The sequence below is a fragment of the Helicoverpa armigera genome, chromosome 24 (assembly GCF_030705265.1).
Source record: "Helicoverpa armigera isolate CAAS_96S chromosome 24, ASM3070526v1, whole genome shotgun sequence".
NCBI lineage: Eukaryota > Metazoa > Arthropoda > Insecta > Lepidoptera > Noctuidae > Helicoverpa > Helicoverpa armigera.
In genome coordinates, this window is record NC_087143.1 from 4,688,445 (window position 1) to 4,700,810 (window position 12,366).

Genomic DNA, 12,366 nt, shown 5'->3' on the forward strand with positions numbered 1-12,366 from the left:
GCATCAAAGATGAAAAATTGCCTGCAGGAAAATGGGCACTGGGTCGTGTAGCGGAGTTACACCCTGGAAAGGACGGCCACACTAGAGTTGTGACATTACAAACGGCAAAAGGCGAAATTAAACGACCTATTACAAAACTGGTCCCCCTAGTGGAGGATGACGAACAACACAACCCTGACACTGACAGACTACCCAAAACCAGACGAAACCGCGGCAAAGGACTTACCTGGAACAGCTTAGTATGTTATATGCTGATGCTAGTTACAATTTTGATAACACCTACTGTCCAACAAGATATCACACTTACTCAACTGACAAAAAATCAAACACTTTACTTTGACAAGATAGCAGATCTGCAAGAAATTAGAGATGAATGGAAACTGGTATTCTATTTCAACATGACAAATTATTGGCGCAATGTGGACACCTTGCAAGAATTCGTAGCTCATATAAAGCAAGCTCGTTGTGAAGATTGGATGATGCAATTCCATGTTCTAGTTAACCAACTTGAACAAAGCACGAGTGAACTGAATTATTATAACGAATTACTGAGGTCCCAGCGGATAATTCAACACAGGTTCAAAAGAGGATTGGTCGACGGAGTAGGATATGTTGCAAATTCGCTATTTGGAGTACTAGGTCAACGCTTTGCAGACCAATACGAACAGGATATCAACACAATCCAACACAATGAAAATCATTTATTCCAATTGCTTAAAAACCAGTCAAGTGTTTTGGAAACCGAAAACAACATTGTACAGCGTAACGAAGCAACACTGGTGAAGCAGTTCACATTAATCAACGATCACCTCACGTCCCTAGAGAACAAGACGCTCAAAGATAAACTTGAGAGTTCACATGCATTCTACATTATTACATCGGCGATAGCTGCAGAAAGAATGGCCCAAAACTTAAAAGATATTCAAGAATTACTCATCAATACCTTGACAAATATGTATCAAGGACATATGGACGTACATCTATTATCACCAACCCAAATGCAAAGCGAACTAAATAGAATAGCTCGACTACTACCTCGTGACTCTACACTACCTGAAGTCCGTAATGACATTCGAGACATCTACAAGCTGTTCAGAATTCATGCACGCATAACACAGCATTACCTGTTGATGGAAATAAAGGTCCCGATCTTGAGTGATGCCCTATACGAACTTAACAGACTTATTAGCATTCCTCAACGTATTGACATAAATCGGGTAATGTATGTTATTCCCAACTCTGCATTAATAGCATTTAATGCCAACCAATACTCATTTATACCCCTAGACCAGTCTGACATGAATGAATGCCAGAAATTACATGACCAATCTCTCCTGTGCAAACTAAATCTCCCTATTTACAACACCGGTGATCGTCACAAATCTATCTGCGACGTACAGCTGATTCAAGATAATGAAGAACACAGCGTTTACTGCCACACGGAAATAAAAATATGCGCTGACAAATGGGTCAAATTACATAAGCAAAACACCTCGGGTTTGATAACGCTAAAACAAGGATGCACCTTGCAAGGCGATTCATTCACATTGCATGCATATATGGAACATACAAGTAACATTTTAGTGAATGAACCATATGCGATACTCGCGCCCACTATCTCTCCAATCCTCGGGTTTGATAACGCTAAAACAAGGATGCACCTTGCAAGGCGATTCATTCACATTGCATGCATATATGGAACATACAAGTAACATTTTAGTGAATGAACCATATGCGATACTCGCGCCCACTATCTCTCCAATTAACAACATAATCAATACTTCGATTCGTAACTCATCGTTGCATATTGAAACGCACGAAAAGAGATTCAAGAAGATTGACACGCAACTACGCTCGATAGAAGAACAGTCTAAGCTAGACATTTTATCCTCTCACGACGTTCATCATTGCGTCGCAATCTATGTGGTTGTTACGATTAGCATTGCACTGTTTGTAACATCGCTGTTCCTTTGGCGAAAGATGGCCACCCAAAGACAAGTGGCGGGTCCGCAAGACGCGAGAAGCAGAAGCAGACGAAAAGAAAATCAAGACATCGAGGACAGAAACTGCGAGATCGACAATCGGGACCCAAAAATGTCGTGTGCTAACCCTACCTCAAGTGAAGTGAAATTTGACACTGAAATTCATAGTGACGTGTGCTAATTTATTATTATAGTGATATTACATTTATAGACTTTAAATATAATTCTGCATAGTAGTCATAGATCAATTCTATTTACATTAGTCTTTACTTAACCATTCTACATTTCCTTTCTTTTACATTTTTATTTTATTGTTCTAAATATTTTTTTCATTGTTTATTTAAGTATTCTTTTTCTGTGTGTGGCAATATGTACGGTGCACGTACATGAATTTTAAAAAAATACACTTATTGCAATAAGTTAGCTAGTAGGCTCGTGCATTTGCACTTTGGACGCAACCTACATTTGGCAGTCCACTCACACTAACATATTGCATTCTTCGATGCAAATTATGTATCGTACATTTTTTTATTTTAGTGTTCAATTAGACGTGGTTTGAATCGGACAACTTGCATTTTTATTTAGATTCATCCCGTCGAGCATTCAGTGACATCGTTTTGCATTCCATATTGACATTCCACATTTAAGTGACAATTTGCACTACATTTGCATTGACAATACTTATGTAAAGGAACCCCCCTTACAGGTAATATAATTATTTGCCTATTTCTAACAATAAATTGTGGTTGAATAAACATAATTTCCGCAAATATTTATATTAATTGTTACCGGAATTAATAGAATGTACCTATTATAATATTTTTAGTGCTAAAAACTAATATTATTAGGATTTCATGCTTATTTAGGTTTACCGATAGTATTAATTAATTGATTAAATATTTTAAATAATTCCTATTAGTAGCATTTGTTTGTTTGAAATGTGTGGTTTTGACGCCCAAGCTCACCAACAGCACAAACGTCCGTTTTTCTAAAACAACTGTTTACCTTGAAAATTGAATGTGAACATTTTTAGTTATTTTAATAAAACTGACGCTTATGTTGTCAGTAAACTTGGGTTTTAATGTCCCTATGCAGGCAACTACAGGGAATACTTACGAAAGAAAGAAAATAAATTTTATTGAACAACAAAAGACGCATGCACAAACTTAAAATTAAACGTATACAGAAATAATACTGATGCGTGTCAACTGTCAGTCAGCATTAGTTTACACCAGCACGACAGTGGCGCTTCCAGATGTTTACTTATCTATGTCCACTTACCAGTTTAGAGAAGTACCTACCTACATCTTCTCACTACATCACATCCATAAAAATGTTCACTGCTGGACGAAGGTAAGCGTAGTGTGGGAAGTAGTAGCATTTAGTTTCAGAGTTGCTACTTTCCATTCCTGAGCAAGGTATTTAATATCCCATTTTTTCCTTCCTGCTATTGGGTAACAACACAAAAAGATTTTTGCGCAACCCAAAAATCGAACCCTAGAAACAGTTAGCTATATGACACAACTATGGTCAAGATCCTTAAAATCACGTGATTTTGAGTCACAAAGTTACAAATACACCTAAAATAAATTGTAAATGAATACAAAACGTTGCAATGTGAGATCGTCTAAACCTACGTAAATCTAAACCACGTTAACTCAAACAGTCTCCAAGATTCCTGTCATAAAGTCTACATACACGTACGAGTTTCTAGAATAGTAAAATTGTAGGCAAACGTCATAAACGTAACTTTATATACGTTTTTATTGCCTCTTTTCTGAATATGCCGCCTCCATACGAGTATCTATGTATGTGGCAGTCTATCATGAGTTGCGTGTTTTCTTTGAGATGTTGTTATTCCTTTTCTGGGTGCTGTATTTTTATTGAAGCTTAGAATGTGGTCGTTGTTTTTGGTGATGTGAAAAGGAAAAGGGGGATTCTGATTTTCTTTTCGGAATTTATTTGATATGTGGTAGTATTAACAGTAGTAGTTTGTGACAATAATCGCGGTTTAAAACATCATGCATCTCTCTGGCAGAAAGTCATTTTAGCCATGCCCAATATTTTTTTCTCGTGTTTGTGATATAAATAAATAAAAAAACAATATAAATGATTCTATCTTTATTTGTCAAAGTTTGCCTTACCATTAGTTACATAATCATTTTGTTTATCAGTTTCCTACAATTTGTATTTATCCCTTTGAAAATGAATCCATCTTTTACCAAACTTTAAAATTCTCTACCGCACATTATTGCATAAATGAATAATAGTAACAAATTATTAATTTAATATTTCAATAAATTATTGTTATTTTACTATTTACAAATAATCATTTACATTTATAATACACATAATTTTTTATTATACTATTTAAACATTCGACTAGAAAAACAACTACAAAATAACAATACAAATATAATTCGGTGCTATTTTATTTTCGATCGTGTACTTAAAATTCTGTTAAATATAATTATTTACAATAAATTTTCCTATGAATTAACTATAACATTCATTTTTCGAAATTATAATGGTGTTATAATTCTAACAGTATAGATTTAAGTTTATGAAATAAAAATAATATATAGTTCTATAAAATGTACAAGTCTTTTAGGATTTCAATTATAAATATTCAAATTAAATTACAGTGAAATATTAATATTTCACAAATAAATGAGAAAAAAAAATCTAAAAACTAACAGACATTTTTAATATCTCTTTCAATCAAAAATCTAATCGGATTTGAAAGCGAATAGCATGAAATCCGAATAAATACTGAAAGGATATTCAAAATAAAAACCCAGAATTTAATATATTTAAAAAAAAAATGATTTAGTGTGAGTACAGTTGTCAAATACATAGTCACAACTTTAATCTGTTGCCTTTTTAAAACAAACATTTAACCTAATACAGAAAGGACAGAATTATAAAAAACGAATATGTAAATATTTCATATTTGTTAAAAATTCTACTCATTTTATGATACAATCTCTATCTCTTAAGTTAAACACCACGTTCCGTCAATTTTATACTTAAGTTAAAATTAAGTTCAAGTATATACAATTTGCCGAAATTCGAAGGCCATTATTTTTTTGAATAAAATTCATAGTATAAAAAACTGGGCAAGTGTTCAGAGATTTAAGATCGTGCAAACTACTGGTAAATTTATCCAAACGGTATTTTAGAAGCCTTTTAGTTAGTTATTTGAAAACAGTAAAAAAACATTAAAAATCCAGAGCCAGTAAAAATAATCTGAGACACTCTTTATCAATAACGTCAGAAATGTTCGTCCTATAATTAATTCCTTGTAAAAGTTGCTTACTTTGAAAAAGACAGAAGGAAAAACACTGTAAGGACTTACACTGTTTTATTACAAAAAAGTTAGTCAAACGTTCGACAGGTGTCTAAACAAAAAAACCTCTTAAACAGTTGACAAACGATTATTAAACTTTTTTGTAATAACACTAACGAAGGTTTAGCTCTAATTACTTCAACATCACATAATCTTTCACATATAGGTAAATAAACGATAAATTATACATAGGTAGGTAATCCCGGCAATATTTAATATTAAAATAAATAATTAAAATTAATTACAATAATTATCTTAACCTATTCTTATCAACATGAAGGCTATTCTATACACATTTCAATGAAAATTTTTGACTCTGGTCGTCAATTGCTATAAGATGGAATAATGGTACCTATTCCATTTAAATAAATCAAATTAGTTAATACAAAAAATATTAATCTGGTGACCATGAAAAAATAAATAGTTTAAATATAAATACAATTAAAGAAATGGTAACTAACTTTGCAGATTTGGTTTAAATTCAATTGAAAAGGAAACAATCTCCAAAGACAGAATTATATAACAAAATTCTTCTCTCACAATATCTTAGAAGACATTCCTGTTTATAACAAAACCAAAACAAATTCATCAAAAACAAAGATGAAACGTAATTCTATTGAAACCACTGATCACGGCTATTGGACCAAAAAATCCATTGGATATTCGAATTAACGGTACAGAATCAAAGATCAATGGTGTCTTGTTTCTAGAACATTCGATTGGGCATTACAATTCGTCCGTTAAAATCGATTTAAAACTTATTCGACCGTTTTTGACACGTATAAGGTACAAATGAGAGAAACGAATTTAATCTGTGCTTGAAAGTAAAAGGTATACTTACATAATATTTTTTTTTTATTTGAATTGCCATTTTGAATTAAAAGGTGATCCTTCGTAGTGGTTTTTGGTATAGTTCCTTTTACAATGAAAGATGTATTGTTTTGAAAATAAAATATACATAAAAATAGTTGTGCTATGTTACTACGGTTTCTAAAAAAAAAAATTAACATAAGCGTTAGTATTTAATAGTGTACAAACGCAATCAAAACTAATAAAAGAAAAATACCAGAAACTTCCACCAAACAACAATTAACATCCACACCAAAATAGACCTTACGGCAATATAATTAAGACTCATTTATACAAATAACAACATTGCCACACAATGTCGTTTCATAGTACCTTGTGTAATTTTCATCTGAATCCGTCCACGGTACTCGTGTATAAAGTAGCGAGCGTGCAATATAATGAAATGAGTAAATTAACCGACAGCGCACAGGGTGATGCTGTGTTTGCGTTCCCGTGCTGCATCGCTGCTGGATGTTCGCCTGTTAAAAAATATTTGAGGTTAGTTTATAAAAGGGCTGGTTTTTAAGAGACTTTTGTATCAGATAGTATTTCTTCTCAATGTTTCAAAACTTTCTAAGCTATGAGGATCAGTAAAGACGAAAGGAGAATACATATATTATAATGAAATATTTTGAAGTTTACAGTAACTTGAAACAAATGCAATATGCTATACTTATATACTCGTTTGATTCAGTACTAGTAGGTAAGGCAGAGGGAGCAAATTTCAAAAAACATTTCAAAGCTCCAAGTTTCAAGTTCGGTTGCTTTTCGCAAGTTTTTTGTAAATATTGAATTTTTGCCATCTAGAAAATTATTAGCATTGATTAACCTTTTCTATTTGATTACACTTACAAACGATTTCATTAGCAAGTCCTAGACAACTACAGTCTAACATACTCTAAATAGTTTAAAATGTAGTTCATGAACTACATAATCAGGGTCGATTTGAGTCGTGTCCTCTTTAGCAGTATGAAGGTCACCCCATATCTTAGCAAGGGTCTCATAAGTGGCAACTTAAAGATTATATCAGATGGACAAACTGCAAAATCTTCGTAATATATATACTTTAGTAGACTATAAACTATAATACCCCTTAATTTGGTAGCTGAGCAAATTGGGAAAATAGAGCAAAGAATAACAAAATTGGCAATGATTACTGTTTGATTATTTGCCAAGATCCCAATTTGGGAGAATGCGTATTGAATTTCAACAAATCACTTCCTAATGGAGATAGTGCTGTGGTCGCGAATTCTGAATTATTTTGGTCTGAAATAGAATCCTTTGTAGTTGGTTATTTTGATAATAACTTTGGTATAAAACTACCATATATTTATTTTGATATTAACGGCTACTACCAAGTCACAGAAATTGTTAAAGAAAGTACCACAGAAATAACATCGTCCATGTAGATTCGACTTTTCAAGATTGAATCATCTTTCAGACACATTGGTACGCAATCGCCAATCACGCGTCAAAATCAAAATTTCGAAGTACCAAGGTCAAAGCAAATTCAACCTTATCGTCCTAACAATAAGCGTCATCCAACTCACCATTTATAACATGCACGTTAACAGAAGCCGCTTCAGCCATAGTCGGCACACAGCTGTAGTTCCCACTGTCTCCTGGCAGTAGCTTCTCAACTGTCAGTCGGGACGTCAGTTGCTCCGTCCATTCCGTCTTCAGTCTCACTCGCGGTTCCTCCACCAGCTCGTTCTCTTCTAACTCCTTATACTCTATTATGTTTGATCCTGGTAGGAGAAATAGTAAAAAATAATTTAGTACATTATTTGCATCACTATCATTTCTGGTCGATTTCTATAATATATCCATTCGTTGCTTCACGATTAAATATTTAATTTTGAGATCAGTTTTGTTTAAATTATTGTCAAACAATCTCAGGTTATAAAATTCCATAGTTATATGACATCAACATTTAAAATATTCGTCCATAATTTTGGCTCAAAAATAAACATCATCCGTCTTACCACAAAAACTTTTAAACGTCAGTTTAAGCCTTGTCTAAAAAAATGACAAATTATGACGTTGACATATGGTTCATTTTGCAGCCAAAATTTTATTAGACAAGTGTAAAACAGGGTTTAAAGTTTTTGTAGTAAGGCCCTATAAATCTACTACTAAACTGAATTGAAATGCTAAATTAGACTTCATTGAAAGTTTCATTGAAAGTTTGTACCTAACTAAATTAAGCGGTGTTACTTATTTTTGGTTTGAACTTTTTAGTTTTAATTTATATTCAAATACGTTTTATTAAATTGTTAATTTCAACTTATTTACAATTTAAAACACTTTTCTATTCATCAAAGTTTTTTGTTTCAATTCTACTCTCAACTTTATCTAATAAAATATTATTTTCGTTAATTACTTACCCTTATACCAAAATATGGTGCCGAGGTCATGTGGCCCCTGACTCAGTATGCACGTGAGTGACAGTGAGCTGCCAGTCTTCACGTAAAGGTCCACTGGGCCCAGGATGTGAGCTTTCGCTTCTGTTGACAAAGGAAATAGCAAGAATTAATACGACAACAGTTACATAGTATGTAAATGTTAGATTGTTTGGCTTTCACTCCATAACTGTAGGAACGAATTAAATGAAATTAACAGACAGACATTCTAGAACCTGAGAAAGGGGGCTACTTTTAAAAAGTACCTATAATTAATTGCAAGACAACTTTATAACTATTCTCATATAAACGTATTGTATAGAATGCTTATTAGTTATCAGAAAATTGTTTAATGAATTTCTCAGGTTACATCCCAACGTAATTTTAAAACTTGTAAGCCAAGGCGACCCTCATACATTTAAAAGATCGTCATACGTTTTATAACGAGTTTGAAATGAGTCTTATTATACAGTAGACAATTTCCAGACTTTATATTTCGCCGTCCTGAAATTACCTAAAAAGGCCAAGTTTTCTAGCTAAACATTATCAAGACCGTAACAAAATTTAAAATTCAAATTAGACTGTTTATCATGAAAAAAATATCTAAAGCCACTAACCATATACGACCCAAATTCTTAGCAACACAAGTGTCTCTACATAACAATAGTAATTCTATAAATAATTCTATAACTGTATTGTGGTAAAGATGAAAAAAAGAAAACTAATTTTCTTTTTTACTGTCCTGATTCCGCAAAAGATGTTGTCTGTTAAGATATTAAAGACACGAGAGCCTATCAAGTACCTTTAAACCGTGATACAGCACGTTCACAGTAGAAAGAAAATGCCCCTCACAGCAATGAAGAAAAAATTAGGCCAAGATTAAATCTGGCGAAGGTTGCCTTGAAGACCTTATTTCACATTGTTATCGAGGGATTTGAAAAGTTCAAGAGGGTTCATGCAAAGATAAAGAAAATCCTGACTTTTATCATAATTTCAGTCTTGACTTAGATAAAAAATATAACAACGTAAAAATTGATAGCAAGAGAATTCGTTAATTTGTTATACGAGAGCTTAAAACTATAGTTGAGGTAAATGAAGAAAATTAACATCCCGGTAAACAATTTTAAATTTGCATAACTACAGACTCTCTAGTCGGTAACTGCAGCGACAACTAACAATAACTATGAAGCGAAACAGTTTCCAAGAAAGTTAAGAGAACCCAATTAAGTTATGAAAATAATGAAGATTCTTCGCGAAACGATATTTTTTACCCTTTCTCTGCATTTAATATCAGCGATAATATTATGAAGCATAACTTCGTCTTTATCGTTTTATTAAGTATCATCTCCTCACCTTTTACCTTCATTTGCTTTGCAAGCTAAAGTATAAATTAGATTATAGCACAATCACCATAATTTCGCTTGCAAATAGGCATCGCTGTGACCTTGAAATTTAGCTGTGTTATGAGCCGTGCATGGATGGAATCCACTTATCTTTATGTGTTCTATCGGTCGAAAATCCTTTATTGAGTTTCCAATGAAAGAATTTATTGAACTGATCTTAAATTTTATTTGAGGTATTTTAGCTTTTGTGTCCAAAAATGGTCCATTAGTTTCTGTGATTTATAAGTGGAGGGCTGAGGCTCCATCCTTTATATACCTATATTTTGTTGGTGATGTAACTGTATTACAATCTCAGTGATAATATAGTCGTCCAAAATAATCACGGCCTCCTGCATTCAACACAAACCCCATTCCTCATAACAAACTAACCAAGATACGCTGATAAATCAAAACTTCTTGTGACAGCCGAAACCACCAAAAACATCTTAGCGTTTGACCCAATTACTTGGTAAATATTCAAGTTTGGGAAAGCATGTTTTGCTGTGTCATTAGACTGGCTCAAGGGAGGCAAGTGGCAAGACAACGAAGCATTAAGTGCTCAGGAAGCTTGGAAAATTGCAATGTCAAGTGATGCCAGTTTTAGCCTTTGAATTGTATGTAGTTTGAAAGTTTGCGGTGAAACTTAGACCGAGTCAGTAATGAACGCTCCTATTTCGCGAAGTTTATGGTTTATTCGAGAGATTTGATGCTTTGGTTTTGGACTTCTGATGGAATTAATGGTTTATTGATAGTAGCAGGAGTTGATGAAACAGTATTTACTTTTTGTTAGGAATAGGAGTGGTCTGAAAGTATATAGGTTGATGAAGCAAATGGTAGTTTAAAGACTGTTAATATCTTTTTTTTACCTATATTAATATGGTAACCGTAAAATATGAGGAATCCGAGCTAAGCATTGTTAAATATTTTTGTATAAAAGTGGAAGAAATATCGTGCATCTAATCAAAAATCGTCCCTGCCGTGACGATTTGATGGCTTTCAAAATTATTAGCCTCCAAAAGAATGCGATAACAAAAACCCGAATACGGAAGAAAAAACATCTAAAGTAAGAGCACACCATTCCGTTAACTAAAGAATGGTTCCGGTAGCTTTTGTGTTTTGAAATAAAAAACTCCTTTCAACGAGTCTGCAATGCGGATGATAAAATTAGACTTCTAACGAGAACGTTGACACCTTTCTTTGAGCGTACACAAATTTTTGTTTTTCCACCACCGAGATTTCAAAAGAATAATCATCTTTGCTTTAACTTAGTTAAATACAATAAGCCTAATACGATTCCCAAATTGAGTCACCTATCAAGGAAATTAGGAATGATTTCCCATTTTTTGTCAACACAGCTAAAAGTTTCCCCTACATTAATTGGATCCTAACTACGTTCAAAGAAATCATTTCTTCATCAAGTTTGGGTCACGTACCGACCGTAGAAAGATTAGAAATTAAAGTAATTGCTGTAATTGGACTTACCAACGACGTTCAGTTGAAAGGCCAGGGACATTTTCGGTTCAGTATTGACTTGACACTCGTAAATTCCCGCGTCCCGTTCTTGCGGAAACTTTATTTGGAGCGTCCAATTTTCTGACTTCTCCGGTCTGATTACCTGGTGGAGAAATAGATTTAGTTGGTGAGGATATTTGATCTAAACTTGGTACAAAGTTCTAGTAACACAAGATCTTGTAGTCGAGGTTTGACCTGTAGAAGTACATGCTTGGTAGATTCAATTTGCAGATTGCAGTGCGTTGTTGCAGTCAGACTATCTGTAGTACTGGTATTAGTTTTATTATGAATGAGTGTTATTAATATTATGTAGTACTGTGAGCCAATTCGTTCTAAAGCTATTCCAATTAAAGGCTGATTCTGTATTTGTAAATAGTCATTGACCATTGGCTTTGGTTGCATTAGTAAATGAGTATACCTGATAATATGGGAGGACTGACAAGTATCTAGTGAAAATGACGCAGGTTCAATAATCTTGACAAACATAACATTATACCTAATTTAATATAAAGAAATCTAATAATATTAAGTCAGTATGCAAAATTCTGCACGGTTCGCATAATACTTTTTTGCTTAGTCAGTCAATGTCATGTTTTTCGCAAAAAGTTCGCGAACTCACTAGTTTCATAAAGACAAAGTTTCTATCAAAGTGTAGCAGTCTGAAAAAGAACTTTTCTTTTAAAACTGAATTTCCTGTTTGTGCAATTTTTGGAAAGTAGACTTTTTGGAAACTAGTTTGGCAAGATAGTTTTTAAAATAAAGAGTTAAAAAATGTAAGTGTTACTCGTTTGTCTTATACACAAAAGATGAAATACAATATTAATTTAAGTCGGCTTAAAATTAACACCATTTGAAGGTAAATTTTATAAAAAAACTGCTCCTCAAAAACG

The 12,366-nt window shown here is 33.1% G+C and overlaps 1 protein-coding gene across 1 annotated transcript in view; it reads right to left on the reverse strand.

Annotated features, from left to right (window-relative positions):
* Positions 1 to 4,090: 4,090 nt before the first annotated feature.
* The window catches only part of LOC126056624 (zwei Ig domain protein zig-8), a 123,203-nt gene continuing 114,927 nt past the window's right edge, over positions 4,091 to 12,366 (reverse strand). The window contains exons 5-8 of the mRNA XM_049850360.2: positions 11,447 to 11,579; positions 8,568 to 8,687; positions 7,731 to 7,928; positions 4,091 to 6,659 (exon numbers count right to left, since the gene is read on the reverse strand). Coding sequence (XP_049706317.1) covers positions 6,526 to 6,659; positions 7,731 to 7,928; positions 8,568 to 8,687; positions 11,447 to 11,579 — 585 coding nt within the window. The 3' untranslated portion in view covers positions 4,091 to 6,525. The remainder of the gene's footprint in view (positions 6,660 to 7,730; positions 7,929 to 8,567; positions 8,688 to 11,446; positions 11,580 to 12,366) is intronic.